This window comes from Pholcus phalangioides, unplaced genomic scaffold, assembly GCF_987345545.1.
Source record: "Pholcus phalangioides strain wild (caught in Gottingen) unplaced genomic scaffold, Ppha-v1.0 ptg000011l_1, whole genome shotgun sequence".
Lineage (NCBI taxonomy): Eukaryota > Metazoa > Arthropoda > Arachnida > Araneae > Pholcidae > Pholcus > Pholcus phalangioides.
In genome coordinates this window covers 49,472,572-49,493,515 of record NW_028301604.1, presented here as the reverse complement: position 1 = coordinate 49,493,515, position 20,944 = coordinate 49,472,572, and the positions used below count along the sequence as shown (strand labels likewise).

Here is a 20,944-nt window from a genome sequence, read left to right as displayed (position 1 = left end):
CTAATAGTATGGAAAAAAAACAAAAAATGACAAGAATGGTCCAGGCCCCAGGCTCCTCTAGCCCAACACCTTCTAGAGCAAGAAAGAAGCCTTCGTCCGCGATTTTTCGATGCTGTGACGTCATCACACTCCGTCTCAAAACTCCGGCCTGTTTTTTCCCCGTCGATAACTTTTCTTCCCTAATCGCCATATTGACAAGTGACAACAGTAAGCACTCACGTGCATGCAGTTTTTTAGTGATAAATTTCTATTTTAAACATTCATTTTATTAATTTATGAGCAAGGTAATAAACAATACTGTTGCACAAGTCCTTTAAAAAGAATAAGTTGGAGAAAACAACAGCTAATCCGGCCACCAGCGAGCTTCATGGAAGGAAGTATAGGCCTATCTGTACAGCTGCATATAATTTCGGGATAAATGGTCCTGTTCGGTCATTGCTAATGAAAATTTTAGCCTTGGAAAAAAAAAACATGCCACCACAACACTTGAGCCTTTTCCTAAGGAGAGAAACAGTTCAAGAAAAATGATGGTACAGTGGTCATTTACATGCGAGTTCAAAGCAAGCTCTGTATAACTCATTTTCTAGGTAAAGATATCATTTTTTGCAAAAACCTTAATTTGCAGTAAAACCAAGCAGCACCACCATCACCAGTCAAATCACAAAGTTTGTAAAGATGTTAGACAATAGTCACTCAAATATCAAACCTATCGCCAGGGTGATTTTTTTTTTTAATTTTTGATATGAATATGATTAATGCACACATCTATATTGGGATTACAATGTTATGTAGAACTCAAATAATTTCAAAGGTAAGTAAAATATGTGTTTCAAGTTTTATATAAAGAAATATTCAAGTAATGATGTACAGTTTTTAAAATTTCATGAATTTTCTCTTAAAATTAAATGAGTGTTGAAATATTTATAGAATAACTAAGAAGACAAAGTGTTTCATTATAAATGTGTGAATTTATGTAATGAAGCCCCTCTGAAACACTATTCCAACCATATTACCTGTTATAATGCCAAAATTCTTTGGGACGGGTGGTGGCATTATATCTGGGCTAGACTATTAGGTTAAAAAAATGTCAATTTATTTTTCCATATAAATTAACAAATTTCTCAACACACAAAACAACTTAAAATATTCGAGTGATGATTATATTGATACCAACGAGGGAGTAGTGTGTAATCATAGAATATTAACTAGAATTTTCCCCATGTCTATATAAATTTGGTCAGATACATAGTTTACCTGTCTTGAACATATATGGCTCGTTGCTTCATAATGTAATTCTCAAAATTGTGTGATCCACTTTGGATGTTATTGGATTTATTGTTGTAGCCATCGCAACTGATAATTAATTGCATTAATAACAAAATAGTGGGTTTGTCTATTAGTCCCCATATAAATTTCCATGTTCATCCTTGCCCTTCAACATACAGGGCCAGACTATTTTTTCCCTGATAGTGTATCTGATTAAAATTACCAGAAAAGCTGGCTGTATTAAAAAACTGAGGTTTTTTTTTCAAATAGAATTTTGTCCCGCCTATGAATTTTGTGAGGTCCATGTTTTGGCCTTCTTGAACATAGATCACATGTTGCTTCATAATGCAATTCTTAAAATTAATCTACGTTTGTCACTGATTGGTACAGAAGGGGCATTTTTGAAATAGACTTGCAGTGAGTTATGATGAACAACTTTTGGTTCTTTAGAAATTACAAAATACTGTGTTGATGAATTGGGTTTTCCATGTTTTAACTGGAAAATATATACAAATACTTATTCAAAAGCCAGGTTTGGGAAATATAGACAGGTACTAACAATATTTCTTTGAGGTAAGTTTTAGTATGTGGGAGGGGGTAATTTTCTGTGGAGTTTTTTCTGACGTATTTCTAAAGAACCTTCAAATAAAAATGCACTTTTAAAAGAAAATAAGGTCATAAATTTTATAGGTAGGTATTTTTAAAGGTCAATAAATTTTATGCAAAAAGAAAAGTGGTGACATTTTCAAAAAAGCACTATTTTTGATTTTTACTACTTGAATCTAGAGATATGAGGTGAGAATATTATCAATATTATCCTGGATGTAAAAATTGAGAATAATCGAGAATATTCATTTTTCTTTTAAATTAAATTTTTTTTTTAATAACTTTGTTTATATTGTGAAATATAAATCAGTTTTCTTTGCCCGAAACATTTACAACAAAACAATTTTTGGTATAATCACCCCCAATGACAACTTTTATTTCTAGAATATTCTCAGATCATGATGAGAGGTTTTAAAAGTTTGGTTATACATAAAGATTTCAGAAACCTTAAAAAATTATTTTAGAATTAGATATATTTTTAGAAATAAGTTCACAACAAAAGAAATTAAATCAAAGTTGATTGATAAAGGAAGCTATTCTTATACAACCACTTTCATTCTAAGAAGATACAGAACTGTTGTTTTCTTCAATGCACATACACTTAAATTCTGTATCACTCAGTTCTTTTAAAAGTTGCGCAATTCAGCTGTGTTGGTTTAATTTTCTTGCTTTCAATTTTTCATTTGTGGTCTACAAACTTCAACATTCCCATCTTGACGGGAAGAGAGACGGGGACAGAAAATATTCTCTCAAAGGACAACTATTATAAATTACTAGAGAATATTCTCAAGTTATTTATCAAGATTATTATAATACATGTTATTACATATATTCTTGATACTCTCTGGAAAGATTTTGGTAACTGAAGAATATTCTCTCTGCAAGCACTATTATTAATAACTTCAGAATAATTATTTTCTACATGAAAATCCCCATTAATTTATGAAAGTAGTTCTACCAGTGAATGTTCTCAAGGATATTACATGTAACTATATATTATAAATAACAAGAGAATATTCTCATCAAGAACTTATAAGTCGCAAGTTATTTATTATATTTATTTCACGAAAAGTTCCTTTTACATATTTATTTTTTTTATAAATGACTTAAAATATATATTGTATGTGTTGAGAAATAAAGGATACTATATAGTTGAATTGGTCTCAATTGATATTTTTTTGGTTAAAGTCAACAGAAATGAAGTTCTGAAAAATTAATGCTCTTGGGGAAGTTTTGAGGTCAAAAGGTAATTTTTTCAAATATTAAGTTTTTATCAAAACTCTGGCCCTAATTGATACTTGGAAATAATGAATTATAAGTATAAACTTGTCTATTCGAATGCAAGTCTTTAATAATTTAGCCTCTTTTTTTTATATAACATTAAGAAAAAATATAGCAACGTGGGTCGATGTGTTATAACACATTGGCGTTAGTGTGGTGCTGGAAAACGATCTTACAGGGAAGATGGGTTTCGTAGGACGGAATTCGATGACATCATGAATCTCGGGGTCAGGCCTTCTGCTTTAGAAGGTATTGGCCAGCCCGACTCTCGTGGGCGGGTTACGATACTCAGACAGCTTTGCTGCAAGCTTTTGTATACAGTGGATCCCGCATTACTTTTTCCTCCTTGGGTCCTGCGACTCTCTGGTGCCAACTCTTATTACTGATACTCATCGAGATTTCTCGTTTAAAGCGTTTTCCCGCAAAAAGTATTGTACGAAATAGCTGTAATGACGTGTGTACTGAATCACATGATTTCACTCATGGGCCCCTGTGGTAACCCCCTCCCTCTCCCAGTCCGAACAAATCAAGGGGTTTTTTCCTTGCTTCTGAAAAAAAAAGGCTACATTCCGCATCGGCCTTTTTTATTCGCTTTAGGACGCATCTCCCCTCAAAACTTCTATTCACAGACGATATTGTTGAATAGAAAAATATTTACGGTTCGCGTCTGCAAAAATACAGTTGTTCGAAATCTTTTAGTAAAATAGTTGAACTAGTTTGTGTACATAAAGGATTGATTTTTTTCCCACGTGGATGAATCCTACGGTTCTAGCACAAAAGAACGGTAAGCAAAGCTAAACATTTGAATTTTTGTTAAATTTTTATTTTGAGCATTAAGAGTTAACTATAATGAATCTATGTCAGAAGAGTTTGGCCCTGCATCGAGGTCAGTTGCGATGTTTGTTGAATTGTGTTTCATAAAGTTTAAAAACGATTATTTTTAAATAGGGCATATCTACAAACTACAGAGGAACCTCATTCATACGTCACTCAGTTATACACCTTTCATGTTTATACGACGTTTAACTTGGGTAGCAATACATTTTACACAACAATACAACAAATACATTTTAATCTTAAAATATTTCATTCATTTATTTAACGTAAAACCTCAAATATTCGACGTTTTCACTTCGGCTAAAACTCGGAAGCTTTTGAAAAAAGGAAAACGTAATTTATATCCATCAAATGCACACAAAATTTTTGTATGCAGTGAAAAAGCGTTGCTGCAACAGTTCTAGCATATTGTCATTGCAAAAAACATAAATTTTAGGGTGATTGCTGACCTATACGAAAATTGCCAGTGAGATGGCTGATGACCATTTAGAGTGGACACTTAGGTAATTTGTTTATTGTCTCTTTCTGGGAATACACAGATGTGGAGAGTCACGAAGAAATGGGTTTCAATTGTTTTGACGGCCATATGAGCTTTCAGAATTTTTTCTCTCCCTATGTTTTCAACGTTATCCCGAGAGGGTGAGAAAGTCTACTGCAAGCATTGGGTGGGGTACAGGTAAGCCGAAAATAGACAGATACGGTAAACATGCACAGTAAGTTCTTTCGATCATTTCCTGTAGCACTTTCTTTTGATGTGGTGCTTTGCTTGCTGATAGGACCGTCTTAAGAGCATCATGGGTCTCAGGGCCAATTGATTTTTCTGAGGCCCAACCTAGAGAATTCTTGAAAATTTCAATTACTTCCCATTTTTGTGAGGCCCCTCCTCTTCTCTTGAGGCCCCCGGGTCGTACTCGGGTGGGTCCATGCGTTCAGACGGCACTGCTTGCTGACTGTGTCAAATTCGTCGTTCGTAATGTCGGAAAAACTAAAAACTCTCTCTCTAAAAACACTGGAAATTTTGGAAGAATTCAACAAGAATTTTAAATTGATAACGAAAGTTAATTTTGCAAACAGGCCCGTCATTTCCCCCACACCCCCGGCTTTTGAAAATACACTAAAAATCGTATATATATATATATATATATATATACAAATATATACCGGTATATACACATACATTGAGTACATGTGTTTTGACCTTCCTGGGAAAAGTTTGCCCCCCCCCCCGGAAAATGTTGAAATAACAGCCCTGCTTGCAAACCAGTTGAATATGTTCGTTTCAACTTTTTGAAACGATTATAAAGTCGAGAAACAACCAAAGAGCAAGCTCCTGATTGAAAATCATCTACTGCCAAAAATAAAAGTCCAAGATGGGGAAATTTTTGCAAGTCTAGAAGATTTTGTTGCAATTTTGTACCCAATGTCTTGTCCCAAAGGTAATGTTGTGCCAAATTTGATTTCTTTAAATGATTTGAAATGATTTAATTTCCTCTCAAGTATGAAATATTTTTTTAGAACAGAATTGGAATGCAATTAAACACATAAAATTTTATAACATTTTATATGTAAGAAGGGGGGGGATAATTTTTTAAAAAGGCTGTTATATTCACTTCGACTTACACATAAAACGTTTTGACTCGGCCTCTTGAACGTCGTATAAACGACTGTAACAGAATTGTAAAGTTGCTCAGTTGAATAGATGAAGTGAACATAAATATTTGAATTATTTCAGTTCTCACACACAATTTTTCAGGCCGGTGCTTCAATCAAGGCCAATGAAAATAGTTTTCAGTATTATTACTTTAACTCTTTAATTCACTAAATTTATTTATTCTTTTTGCACGCCTGTAGTGAATCGCCTGGCATAACGGAATCACTTCGTTTTATCAAAAAAATCATTGCATGGAATAACTTCACATTAGAGCAGGGCATCTCAAACTTTTTCCACCTGAGGCGCCCTTTCCCCCTATTCAATGCTTATCCGCGAGCTCCACCGGCTCTCCAGAGCTGTTTAACAAAGAATATTTTCGAAAACCTCACACCATGACAAAGGTTGGAGGCGCACAGTTTGAGAACCCGTGCGTTATAGGAATAATCTTTGATGTTCTAAATTGAAGTTAAACGTTTGGATAGAAATTTTGTTTTGTGTAAAACACGTTACAAACTGGTTCGTCATGTGTAAAGATTCTACAGTAGTTTCATTTGGTGTAGTATACTTGCTTGCTTGGTGAACAACGAAACTATAGAGATGCGGTGGATATCTTATCTGAGAGAAAAAATTTTATACTGTGCATATATATCTATATATAATTGATTTTCTGTCTGTGTGTATTTTGTCTATACAAATCCACAATTTTAGATCGATCGTCACCAAAATTTGGATATATACCAAACAGGGACCGGATTGAATGATAGGCTGCTTTAAAAGTTCGTCAGAGAAGGACAGACGCTCAAAATGGACGAAAAACCGTCGGGCAACAATGGTTTCTGGGTCTGAACAATCACTTTTGGAATGTTTACTTTTGTTACCGTGGTTCCCTAGTAATGCGTTTTACACGTGCCTTTACAATGGCTTGTCATTTCTTTAATCCTGCCAGTATTATATATTTATTCCTTTGTAATGGTTTGTCACTTTTCCAATCCTCCCAATAAATGAAGAAAACACAGACAGCGCCGGGTGTTGTAACTAGTATTATGCATGATAAAACTACAGTGAAATCTCGATATAACGATATTCTGCGGACGAAGAAAAATACCATAATAGAGGTATTATCGTTAATCGAGAGACTTTGACATTGAACACTAGCCATCAGGGTCGCAACTAAATGCTTGATCAGCTGAGGTAAGCACATATTTTGACATTCCCCTCCCCCCCCCCCCCGGTATTTTGAAGAGGCAGCTATAAAAGGTGAATTTTGCGCACTCTTCTGGTCCTGGGCAAGATACCTGCTTGTCCCCCCCCCCAGTTGCGGCCCTGCCGACTATGGATCACGATCACCATTGGCGTATGCAAAGGGGGTTTAGGGTTCTAACCCCCCCCCCCAGAGCCGAGATTATAGACAATGCGCCTATGGCAATCACAAGTTTCTATGGAAAAAACCATATCGCCTAACCAATTCATTCTTTTAACTGGCCCCTGGGGAGCTCTATTGTATTGCGTAAAATTATATACAAATCACATAATCATATCTCGAAATGTGATAATATTTATCACACACACACAACTATATTTTATTATTTAGTTTAAATATACAGTGAAACCTCGATATAACAATATTCTACGGACAAAAAAAAAAAAAAATATTGTGGTAGAGGGATTAAAGAGGTAACATTATCCTCACGTGTGATCAAATTTATGCTATTGTCATTTTTTCTATATCGGCATTGTTAATATTATCGGAAAAAAAAACTTTTATGTATTTATTCATTACAAAAAAATGGAATTGATTAGTTTATTTATAAAATTCACTTAGATGTGTATTGTTCCTGTACAGAAGCTTACCGCATAGTGCTTTTGTGTGTCGTACACATAGTGCAGCAATACAAATAACGTTAGCTTTCAGTGATCATTTAGTGCAAAATATTGATGTCATCAGACGTCTTCAAAAGAACGAGAACAAGTGGCGAAGTTAAAATTAAATTCAAAACGATTTTGAACAAAATATAAAAAATATTGTTGTAGCGATTTCAAAATTCTCCTAAAAATATCGGGTTATAGAGGCATTTATCATAGTAGATGATGCCGTTGTATACTGAGAGTTTAACATTAAGCCAGCAATTCCAAACAAGATTTGAAAAAAATATCATTGTACATGTATTTATATTATCAATTATCACTGTAGCGATGTTTTGCTGCATATACAAATGCTGTATCGTATGCAGGATTTTCTCATGTGGGGGGGGGGGAAGGGCATTCAACATTTTTATCTTCCCAAAAGGGTTTTTTTTTTTTTTTTACTGAAAAATACACCATAATCTTTTCTCAAGGGAGGTGTACAAAATTTTTTTTGGGGGGGGAGGGGTAGGGGGCCCGCGAAAAATCCTGGTCTGTGGGCCCGGCACTGGCATGTGGGGGCCATGGCCATGGTTCATTTCTGTTATCACGTAATGGAAGAGTTTTCAAGAATTGCACAAAAAAAGGCATAAAAATACATCTGTTCTTGTTATCATACGTTATTATATTTGTGGAAAGCAATCTTTTCTGTATTTCATTTGATACTATGGAATACAGAAATTTATTACAAATAATAAATCTTACAAGAAGATATTTAAACCCTATCCCTGCCCAAAATTCAACCTATCAACAGCAGACATTGTAAACTGTATTAACTTACTCGGATTTAACGTTAAATTAAATTAACAACAGAATGGTTGAGTTTTGAATTTTAATTTATTGTTTGTGACCAATTATAGTAAACAGTTTTTAAAACAATTTTGTGACTAAATCAAAAAAAAATTATTTTTCTATTTTATTTGAATTGAAGTGTACCGCAGGATGAAGAAAGGGTCGACTTATCGAAATAGAACTGTATCGAGATGTTTTATATTGTAATAACGTAAACAAGGGCATAGCAGGAGGGACTTAGGGGGGTCTGGTCCCCCCCGAAATGTGAGAAAATGGTGAAAAAAGATGGCCAAATCTATTGTTCTATCACTTTGGTCCTCCCACAAAAAAATTTCTGGCTAGGCCCCTGAACATAAATCATATAACGTAATCGTAAATGTCAAACTACGTCGACAAATATATGACATTTTTACATCAAACGGTATCGTGTCAGATATAGTTCGATGTCAGATTCGCTACGTCAAACTATACAGACAAATATATGCCATTTTTATGTCGAACTGTATGGGTAAACGATGTCGAACGGTGTCGGATTCGCTACGTCGAACTGCGTCGATAAATGTATGCCATTTTCACGTAGGACGACATCGGTAAATGACGTCAAACGGTCGTCGCTTATATCGATGTGCTACTGGGGTTGTGCCCAGAGGCGCTGCAGATATGTATGGGTGAGTTGCACCGGAAAGACAATGTGATGGTCGAATCACATGGAATCCCTACAGAACGTAGGCTATCTTTGGCGGTAATATAACTGAATTGATCCTCCTGTGGCCACAGGCAGAGATAGACTTGAAAGTCCAGGGTTGGTACGATGATGATGTCAATTTATATATACATTTGATCAGCACACTCCACCTTTGACGATGGGTGGGGGGGGCATTGCCCCCCATATCTCCACCCATGCCTCTCGCCATGCCTTCTTTATTCTTTCCACCTTACCAGCAGAAGAACAAGAAAGCTCAAGGTAAAACTTCTTCAAGTGCATGCACAAATTTTAGCAAAAGGATATTTAAGAACAAAAAAGAAATTAATTTTAAAAAAATCAAGGATTAATAAAAAAAAAAGTGAGGTAAACTGGAATTTTGATTGCTTGAAGGCTCTTGGGAGGAGCGATTGCCCCATCATTTATTGTTTGAAGGCACTTGGGAGGCAATCGCCCCCATCGCCCCTGCCTGGATTCGCCACTGCTCCACTTGACTCTCTTGTAGTAAAAGATATGATTGGGTAAGGCAATTGTGTCCTATGCATAATTGGGCGAGCAGAATTCCTTTTTTTGGTTAGTTCTGCAGCTCAAATGCCAATAGCCAATTGTCAGCTTGATGGCGGGGGGTGGAAGGCTAGCAGGGATTTCTCGACAATGTTGAGTCGAAAACCCTGATGGAGTTGATATTGGCTCTAAACCCAGTCCTCAACTGGTGCGGGTAATTTCGACGAAGTCCAGTGGGCCCTGCTCAGTCAAAGCCACTTATCTTCACCTCCAGGTCAGAGCCCCCCGGGATCTTGTATGCTAAGGCAGCGAGACTCGAACGAAGAAAGTGGTAGCTTCTTCCCTTGTGCAATCAGAACTGCAGGGGAATGGAATGGGGTCTCAGAGGATGTCTGCAGTAGAGGGTAAAGGTGAAAAACTGTGTTTAGTGTTTCCTGGACAACCAGGTAGTACAGGGGCCCAAACCCTGTCTAGCCAACAGGGAGGCTGCCTTATCAACTGGTGTATAATCCTGCTTATCCTGTATTTCCACGTGGCACCTTGGTGGGGTAATGCTCGAAGATGCGGGGGGGGGGCTCTCTCGAGGCTACTGCTGCATGAAGGAATCTGGGGTTAGCTCTAGGAAATCTCCCTCGGAGGAAATCCAGGGACGCTGGTCACACATTCTTTCTACAAACAGACCATGAATTTGGACAACAAAGAAAAAAGAGAAAAAACACAGGATGTCAATCCCCAACAAATCTAACCCCAGCACCAGGAAGAGAGGTGGAAGAGAGAGCGGAAGCACATGTGGAAACACCCGTGGAAGCACAAGCGGAAGCCAGGAACCCTGCTGCAGAGGGAAATCAACTTCTCTCGGCCAGCGAGAAGAAGAAAATCAAAAAGAAACGCCAAAGAGAAAGGTGTAACCTGGAGAAAGCTCTGGCAAATGTGACCTTGGCAGAGGATGGTGCGAGGAATGAGGAGAAGGCCGCCACGCCCGGACCCTCAGGAATTCCATCGGGCACTGTCGAGGCCTAACAGACAAAGGGGCCATTCCTCGCAAGCGTGGAAGGGTCGCTGGCGACACGCCAGAATCAAATTTCAAGAAGCCTCGCAAGGACTCTTCCTACAGCAAGGCTACCAAGAAAGGCATCACCCTCAGGGTCCAGGCTAAGGATCCAGAAAGGAAAAGGAACTCCAGCTGATGTGTCCCACATTAACAACTCAGTGCAGGACCAGATGCTGGAGGACACTGGGGGGGGGGGTATTTACCTTCACGTTGACAGAACCATCTTTGGGGAGGAAGGTCTTCGCATTATATGCAGAGACTAGACCACCCTGGAGTGGTTGAAAACTGTGATCAATAGTTTATCACCTCCACCAAACGTTGATGGTCACACCGGGTACCTTGCCCTAGGACCTGGTGATAGACCACCAATGAAAAAATTCTTTGTCTGGGAATTCCTGGAGACAGGAATCATAACTTCTCAGTAAATGCAATGAAGATCTGGTCCCTGGCCAACTTTACCTGCGGGCTGTAATCCCGGGAAACGGAGGTAATACCCTGGTGATCGGGGTGGAGCAAGCAATAGTGGAGTGGCTTGCCACCAGATATTTTACCGTGCATTGTGACTTGAGTGCTGTCACATTCAGGGAGCCATCTTGACAGCACAGGCCAACAATCTCTACTCAGCAACCTGAAAAGCCAACGACTCCTCAGATAGAAGAACGGTCAGCGACCGTTGATGGAGCGGGGGTCTGCCTCCAAACCCTTAGATAAGGACGACGACCCAAAGATGAAAGTGGTGTTGGACCTGTAGTATAACACCGGGTCCGACTCTGGTCTATCTTAGGACATCTTGCAACCTCCTTGGTTAAACCTACACACCGAGTGGTACTCTTTTACCCACGGGTAAATACATTTTGTAATATACCTTGCCAATGCTATTTAAGAAGATAAATTTACAACATAGCAAAGCTGCATCCTAAAATCTTGCAGCTTCCTTTCGCAACCATAATAATTTTGTAGCTCTGATTCAAGAACCACGGTCAGAAACAGGATGATTATGGGCCAACTACCCAACTCTTTGTTAAGAAAGGAACAGGGTTTCATCCAAAAGCATGTGTATACCTTGCCAAAAGTATCCATGCCTGGGCACTGCCACAATTCACATCAGAAGATGTTGTTGCAGTTCTGATAAAGGGTAATGGACTAAACAAGAATAGCCCTATCATGATCTGTTCAGTGTATATGACCTATGATCTCAAAATTACGCAAGTGTTCTGTGAACTGGTGGAATACTGCAAACATCACAATATAAGCATGATATTCGGATGTGATGCATGGGCGGAGATATGGGAGGGGGGGGGGGCATTGCCACATTGCTTAACCTTATTTCCAACATCGCCTGATGTATGATATTAGATCATCAGTATTTGTCCACCAATCGTTTGTATCCTGCACAAGTGGGGGACAATGCCCCACCCAGCGTCAAAGGTGGAGTCGACTGATCTAATGTATAAATGTACAGACGTGCCAACTTTTGAAATCCAGAAATCCGGAGATGCTCCCGAGGGGGGTACCCCCCCCCTTCCCCCGACACTCATAGACTCGATCAAAAAAAAAGTTCATAAAAAAAAATTTCGAAAAAAAAAAATTTCTAATAAATTAAGAAAAAGTTACATTTCCCCCCCCCCTTCAAGGCAGGTTCTGCATTGCCCCTGAGAAGAATATAATTCCATGCCAGTCTTTCCATGCCGAATAGAGAAATCACATCTACATACTGTTTATAAAGTATGTGTTTTCTTTCGTGGATGCTATCATTATTATATGCTATCAAGATTATCAATCATTGATTGATAATCTTGGGTATATGAATTCTTAAAGGCTTTATAGTTAGCTGTATATAGCTTAAAGTTTTATATTTTCTTTCTGAAGATGTTTAATCAGAAGAAACGATTTAAAAAAATTCAAATTACAAAGCTGCGGATGAAAAAACGTGTTTACCGCGCGGCTGTTAATAGAATACAACAACGATTATACAGGAATTTCGGCAACCAAGGGCTTCCCCCTGATAAATGATTGCCGATAAATGCTACGGAAACAAAGTCACGTCTTTGCCAGTTGCTTAAATGCAGTCACAGAGACTTTTTCCTACGGCTGCTCAATGGAAATGACTACGGCTGTCCTTTATGGATGTTTTCCCTAACGACGATAGTAATTATTGACGCCACGACAACGTGAAAGCTCGCGTAAAATCTAATTTTCTGCCAAAATCCGGAGAAATTTTAACAAATCCGGAGAGCGGGAGGAAGGATGAAAAATCCGGAGCCTCCCGCTTAAATCGGGAGAGTTGGCAGGTCTGAATGTATATATGAATTGACATCATCATCACTGTGCCCCCCCCCCAGATTTCCAAGTCTATCCCTGCCTATGATATGATGCCAACGCTCATCACATAGCGTGGGGCAGCTCTGGCATAAACAAGAGAGGGGAAACATTATTAGAGCTCCTCATGAAAACAAATCTGGTTTGGGCTAACCAAGGGCAAACACCAACCTTCCACACACGTAATCGGGAAGACGTTATTGATCTGACCCTGGTCTCAAGAGATGGAGGGTCAGCGATGAACCCTCCTTATCTGATCACAGGTTCATAAACTTCTACTACGAAGCAACATTTACTCCCACATTTTTTCGGAATTTAAGAACACAAACTGGGATCTTTGTAAAAGAAACCTGGAAAGCCAGGTCAACACTCTCGCCAACCCTGGTGATAAGATCTTAAAAGTAGACGACTTGGACCACCATTCTGACTGAGGTGATCAGAAACTCTGCAAATCAGGCTTGTCCACGCAAGCCTGACAAATCTAAAGTCTACTCAAAAAATTGCTGGACTAAAGATCTCGAAATCCTCTGTAAAGAAATGAGGAAGGCACACAGGAAGGCTGTTAAGACTAAACTTGAATAAAATTGGACTTACTTTAAGGAAATTCAAAGAAAGTTCAAGAAAGAAATCAGAAAAGTGAAAAATAATTCTTGGAAGAATTTTTGCACAGAGATGAGCTCACTGTCAGAAAGTGCCAAGGTTATCAAATTGATCAAAAACAATTCCTTTGATAAAATTAATGTTATAGAACAACCAGATGGTATACTGCCAGTTCAATGGAGACGCTGGAATGTCTTCTGGACTATCACCTAGGCTGCGGACCAACGGAACCAGACTATGGTGTACAGACTAGGCCCATCTTGGAACCAGTAGACACCTCAATAGCCAACATAATAGTTGAATATGACAAATGCACCGAAGCCTTGAGGGGATTTTCTTCCTTCAAGTCACCAGGAACAGATGAAATATATCCTATATTTCATCTGTTTAATATATACAGGGTGATTATAAAAAAACTATCCCAACATATGGGCCCCTAACTATCATACCATTCACAGAAACTGAATGAAATTTTGGCATAAGGTATTTTGAGGTATGCGCTCAAGAATGATATGGAAAACAACAGTGTCACTCAAACAGTTACGGTTACAGTGAGAAAATTTCGAAAATATCAAATGGCAACACCAAGTTTGTTGTATTGGAATGCGATCCTCATACTGAAAAACACTAAATAGCGTTGGAATGGCACCTGTAGCATGAAAATCCCCAGAGCTAGGCAAGGAAAAAGTAAAAAGGACTTTGCCGTGCACCAGAGCATTAATGTTTGTTTCATTCGTCACACCGTTTCTTCGGCTGAGATCCCAGCCTGATTAGTCCTCCACAAAACGAGAAGAAGAAACCAAGAAATGCAAATTTCGGGTTCTACGTAAGACACAGTCATGACTGACGTCATCACGCTAGGTGAAAGAAAAGGCACTGCGAAATGCGAGCCACATATGTTGCTTTCTGCCATTCCGAACAAGATGCCACTTTCAGGGAAAGAACGTGGGGAAATCGTAAAGATTTATTACCAGAATGGACAAAATGCCGCAGAGACATTGCGTGTTTACCGCAGAAACCATGGATTACGGCGAGGCCCGTGCACTGTCAAAGCTGTACGGGACTTGATTCATACATTTGAAGAAACTGGTTGCACATACGATCGACCTCGGTCTGGACGACCTTCCGTTCCCGTGGAAGCTGTTGCAGAAGTTCATCAGACGATAAGCACAGTTCGTGCCGCAAATGCACGCGGTGTTTCACGTGTTCTGAATCTGCCGAATTCAACTGTCCGCAAGATTCTGCGCACTGTTCTAAACATGTTTCCGTATCGATTCCAGCGTGTCCAGATGTTGGAAGCGAGAGACTATCAATTACGGCTGGATTTTGCGAATCAATTCCTTATCCGGTACGATGAAGATAGCAGCTGGCCTTTACGCATTCTGTGGACAGATGAGGCGCATTTCTCGTTAACTGGTAACGTGAATTCAAAAAATTGTGTGCACTGGGCAGACAATAATCCACATGATGTGCTTGCACATCCATTACACGAGGAAAAAGTGACTGTGTAGTGTGGTATAACGAGTACGTTCATCCTCGGCCCTTACTTTTTTGAAGAGGTTACTGCCGGTGATCTGCAAACATGTACAGTAACGAGTGCTCGCTATCTGGACATGTTAACTCGTTACGCGATTCCCGCATTGCAACGGCAAAATGCTCTATCTGAAGTTGTGTAGATGCAAGATGGCGCTCCTCCACATGTAGGGTCTTCAGTCAAACGTGTCTTAAGTCAACAGTTTGGTGACAGAGTTATCTCCCGTCATTTCCCGTTTCCGTGGCCACCAAGGTCTCCTGATCTCACACCAATGGATTTCTGGCTGTGGGGATATCTAAAATCCAAAGTCTATCAGTTTCGTCCGCAAACTGTATCTGATTTGAAAGATGCCATCAGAACTGCGATTCAAGAGATTCCTATTGCCATGGTACGTGCTGCAGTGCTATCCACCATCTGCCGCATGCAAAGTGTCATCGTGTGTGAAGGAGGTCATGTGGAAAATTTGTGAAACACAATAAAATGCTTTATTTTATGCTGCTTCTCTGTCCTTATTGGTTGTCCTCACTTTTAGCCTATCTACCGCCGGTGATTTTCATGCCACAGTTGCCGTTCGAACGCTATTTAGGGTTTTTCACAATGGAGATCACATTCCAATACAAAAAACTTGGTGTTGCCATTTGATATTTTCGAAATTTTCTCACTGTAACCGTAACTGTTAGAGTGACACTGTTGTTTTCCATATCATTCTTGAGCGCATATCTCAAAATACCTTATGCCAAAATTTCATTCAGTTTCTGTGAATGGTATGATAGTTAGGGGCCCATATGTCGGGATAGTTTTTTTATAATCACCCCATATATCTTTTTACAAAAAGGATGGGAAGTTATATGTATCAAGCTGATTCGCCTCTTCAAAGCCAGCCTAGCTTTGAGATATGTACCCAAAGTATGGAAGAGCTCCAGAGGTGTCTTCCTACCAAAACTAGGAAAAGACACCTATTATAAATCATCATCCTTCAGAATGATTACATTATCTTCTTTTCAGTAAAAGTTACTGGAAAAACTGATACTTTGGCATCTTCAAGATATCCCTCTCTTAACGGGTAAGATTAATGTGAACCAGCATGGTTTTAATACCAGGTTTTCCACTGACTCTGCTCTTCATCAATTGATTTGGAGAATTGAAAACACAATTATCAATGGACAATTTGCTGTTGGTATTTTTCTTTACATTGCGCGAGCCTTTGACAACGTTACTTTTGACTCTGTATGTAAGGCACTAATCGATTTTAACTAGATGGATCAGTCACATTTTCTGGAACCGTACAATCACTGCTCGAGTTCTTGATGCCCAAGCTGAAAGAGCTATCAGAAGAGGTTGTCAGCAAGGAGGAATCCTTTCTCCTTTTTTATGGAACATGCCCCAGTAGCACATTGATATAGAACGACGTAGAGATTTCGATACCGTTCGACGTCATTTACCAATGTCGTTCTACTTAAAAATGGCATATATTTGTCTGTGTAGTTCGACGTAGCGAATCCGACGTTGAACTATATCTGACCCGACATCGACGTAAAAATGTCATACATTTGTCAACGTAGTTTGACGTTTACGATTACGTTATCTATGATTTGCATTATTACAATATAAAACATGCCGACACAGTTTTATTTCGAGAAGTCAGCCCTTTCTTCATCCTGCGACACACTTGAATTCAAATAAAATAGAAAAATAATTTTTCGTTATCGATTGTGTCACAAAATTTGTTTTAAATAACTATTTACTATAATCGGTCACAAAAATAAAATTCAAAAACTCAGTCATTCTTCTGTTAATTTAATTTAACGTTGAATACGAGTAAGTTAATAGTTTACAATGCAGACAGTTTACAATTTCTGCTTTTTGCTAGATTGAATTTTGGGCAGGGATAGGGTTTAAATATCTTCTTGTATAAGATTTATTATTTGTAACAGATTTCTGTATTCCATAGTATCAAATGAAATGCAGAAAAGATTGCCATGGCCCCCACAAAGGAGGGGTTGACTGGGCTCTATCCCTGGGGCCCCGGGACAGTTCTCATCATTTTTTGCTTTTTTACGCTTTAAATTAACTACAGAAGGGGCCAGTGAAAAGTCTGACCGGGAGCCCTGCTCCAGGATGTGGGGCGATGAAGATTGCTTTCCACAAATATAACGTATGATAACGAGAACAGAAGTATTTCTATATGCCTTTTTTGTGCAATTCTTGAAGATTTTTGCATTAAGTGATAACAGAAATGTACCATGGCCAATATTTTAACTACTGTTTTCTCTCAAAAAATTGCTCAGTTTCCTCTTACACATACATCTATAATTTGAAAAAAAATTAAATTCCTCGCACTTAAGTACTCAGATGCTGTATAATCAATATCTGCAGCTTTTGAGACTTCTTTTAAAAATTAATCTGAGAATTTCCTTAAAAAATTTTTATGGCGCCACTACAATTCTCACATAGCACACTAGTTGAAAAACTCTGATGCATAAGTTCTAGTTAAGTTCAGAATTCAGTTTATTAATATTACTATACAAAATGCTTATGTGCTCTGAACGTAAAAAATAGAACTTTACTGTTACAAAAGGGACATGTAACAATAGTGAGCCAGTTCAAAATATTTAATCAGTTATTTTTAATATTTGAAGTAATTATTTGTATAATAATTTTTTTATTATAATTCAAACTGATCTGTTATTGTTACTAGATCAAATTTTGACTGTTAAGAATTATATAAATAAAATAATATTTACAGTCCATGTACCAGTAAGGGGCCACCCAGATATTGAATGAAAACAATGAAATATATATAATAGGCTCGACAAAAGTGTAAAAAAGAAACATCAATGAAAAATATTATAATAAGTGGAATAGGTCTCTGCTATAATAATTTAAAATGAAAATTTGATTTCCTTGCGCTCTTTCACGGGTGATTTTTTTTTTTTATCCAAAGAATAAACAAGGTGCTGCTCTACCAATTTTAACTGTGGAAATAATGCAATAATATTTGGACATATGCAAAAACACAATTTATACATGAACAAAGCACCTATTATTTCCTGTCAATCTGAAACCTTGAGCAATTATTTTTATTTTATTTCTTGAAACATGCATATAGTTATATGTATTTTTGAGAGAGCATTTCTTTTTACATTTAAAAGTGGCACCAAACACATGAAACTTTAATTTTAATTTTATTTTTTTATTTATTCTTATTTTCTTTCCCAATTTTTGCTTGTTCTGTTTTCTAAGCTTCATTTTTTATTTTATTTCTTTTATTCAGTTGCATTTGGATCATTAACTGGTCCAAAATGAAAAAAATTCTTTCTTCTTCTTTCATTCTTTTCATTATTACTCACAATTTTTCCAGAGGTTTTAAACTAAGCTTTAATCACTACCTTAAAATAAAACTTCTAGCAACATCAGACATATTTTCTGGAATCTCTGGATGCATTTTATAATAGCCGACTTTGAACATAGCAGCATGGGGTGAACCAAGCTAAATAAAAAAAAAGTTACATTATACATAAATTAACCAAGCTAAATATAAAAATATTACTGCTTACAAAAATGAGTTGGTGAATGACAAATCTATTCCAAAGTCATGACCTAGATACATTTCCAAAGACCATCTTCAAAAAATTAGAAATAACAATACTAGTCAAAAGCACAATCATCAGGGATGCCAGAACATATATGCTCATTAGGGTGGAACGAAAAAGGATGTTTTTTCACTTGTTTTGGAAATTGATTTTGCCTTAGTATTCAAAAGATGCCTTTCAAGGTTTTAAGACGTTATACCAAAATCTAGAAAAATATTTTAATATCTTGAGGTTCCTTATGGACCCTAAAGGTTGAGCAAAAAGACTTTTCTAAGTGCACACTAAAAAAATCTTTTTAAACATTATATATATATATATATATATATAAACCCTTTATGGGGGGTGGGGACAAAACTATAACCATGTTATAAATTATAAAAACAAAAAAAAAACATAGTTTAACGATATAGGTGTCGGGGAGAATGCCTCCATTGCTTCCTCTGTTATCACACTGTTATTACATTTCACTTTTTTGCAAAATAGTCAACTTTTTTCAAATGATGGAAGAGTACTCCTTGATTTTATTCTGGCTTGAATGAAGCCTTCATGACTCTCAGTTGTTGATACAGCAAGAGATGCTTCAGTTACGAGTCGTACGCACCGTTCAACTGGTGGTGTGTGACAAGTAAAATTCGGTATAGATGGAAAAGCAGGTTCAGATAATTTTTGTGGATCCAGTGCCTAATTTTTTATAAAAGGTGGTTCAGTCACTCGCACTTGATCCCATGCAATTAGTTCCGAATAGTGCTTAGCAGAAAAGTTTATTTTCGGAACATGGTATGTACGGATTTCTACTTCTGATAATCCTACATTTCTAATTTTTAGAGTTCTCTTGATTCCCAGTTTTTTGTCCATACTATTTCCACAAGATATCTTTGATCTGCATTTAAATCACTGTTGTCACTTCCATTATCGGAAGGTTATTAGAGATTAGTTTGAATTTCACAATATATATATAGGTAATCTTCCACAATTTTCCAAACTTTTTCCGATATCACCTTGAAGCCCGTGTGGACTGATGGAACATCTATCTAGATTAGTGTTTCCCAACCTTTTTTGTCCCATCACTCCCTTCTTCAGAAATTTTTTCTCTCATTGCCCCCAACACAATCTAACCCATAGGATCCTATGTTATACCCGTAGCCTTTACCATAATGCTAAGGTTTTGTCTTTTTGACCATCAAAATACACTCATGTCCATAAATTAAGGATAATGCCAGCTCCGGCAAATAAAGGTTCAGAAACAAAACAAACGTTGCTTATTCATAAAGCCCATTTATTAAACAAAAGATAAAGAACAAAAACAATTGTGTATGTGTGATACCATTCATAAAAACTACGATTTTTGCTCCCTGGAGCAATTGTAAAAAATATCTCCTTTACAAAAACTTACTATTACATGGTTGGTATGATGGTTAATACATTGTATGTCTCCCATGCAGTGAAATACAGTCCGTACAATGCCTAGGCATGCTGAGTATCAAATTATCGATCTGATCTTGGGGAAGATCACTCCACTCAGCAAGCAATGCTTTCCGAAGTTCCGGTACACATGTAGGAGGTGGTTGACAACTCGTCGGCCAAGCATGCTCTATCGGATTCAAGTCAGGTGAGAATGCTGGCCATTCCATACGGGTTATATCCTCAGATTCAAGGCATTCATTTACAATGTTTGATGGGTGAGGACGGGCGTTGTTATCCATAAACACAAATTCTGCGCCCATGGCACCCCTAAACAAATGTACATGTTGTTCCAGAATGATGTCCCGATAAATTTGGGCTTTCATGGTTCCGGTTTGAACATGCAGATCTGTTCTGGAACCCAGTATAATTCCACCACAAACGAGCAATGCTGCACCACTGTAATGGTGTCGTTCAATGATGTTGTCTTGGTGGTAACGGGTACCTGGCGTTCTCCATATGAAAGTCCGATGTGAATCAGACTGCAAGCAGCTAAACCTGGACTCGTTGGAAAACACCACACAAGCCCACTGTGACGATGTCCACATTGCATGTTCTCTACTCCAGGCTGATCACTGCCAACAGTGAGTTGCCGTAAGCAGAACACATCTGACAGGCCTGCGAGCATATAGACCAATATCTCCCAAACGTCTGTAGACGGTTTGCCTTGAAACTGTGGTACCCGTGGCTGCAGATAGCTGACGAGACAGGTCGGATGTTGTGCTCCGTCTGCTTCTTTTGGCAGTTACTGCCAAATACCGGTCTTCATTCGGCGTTGTAACTCAGGGGCGACCTGTACTGTAACGTCTACTGACATTTCCGTTATCTTGGAATCGTTGCCAAA

General features: G+C 37.9%; 1 protein-coding gene across 4 annotated transcripts in view; it reads right to left on the bottom strand.

Annotated features, from left to right (window-relative positions):
• The window catches only part of Ask1 (apoptotic signal-regulating kinase 1), a 606,402-nt gene that overhangs the window by 183,755 nt on the left and 401,703 nt on the right, over positions 1-20,944 (bottom strand). For all 4 annotated transcript variants that reach the window (XM_089239611.1, XM_089239614.1, XM_089239612.1 and 1 more), the window contains one exon: positions 18,436-18,536. In XM_089239611.1, the coding sequence (XP_089095737.1) occupies positions 18,436-18,536 (101 nt within the window). The remainder of the gene's footprint in view (positions 1-18,435; positions 18,537-20,944) is intronic.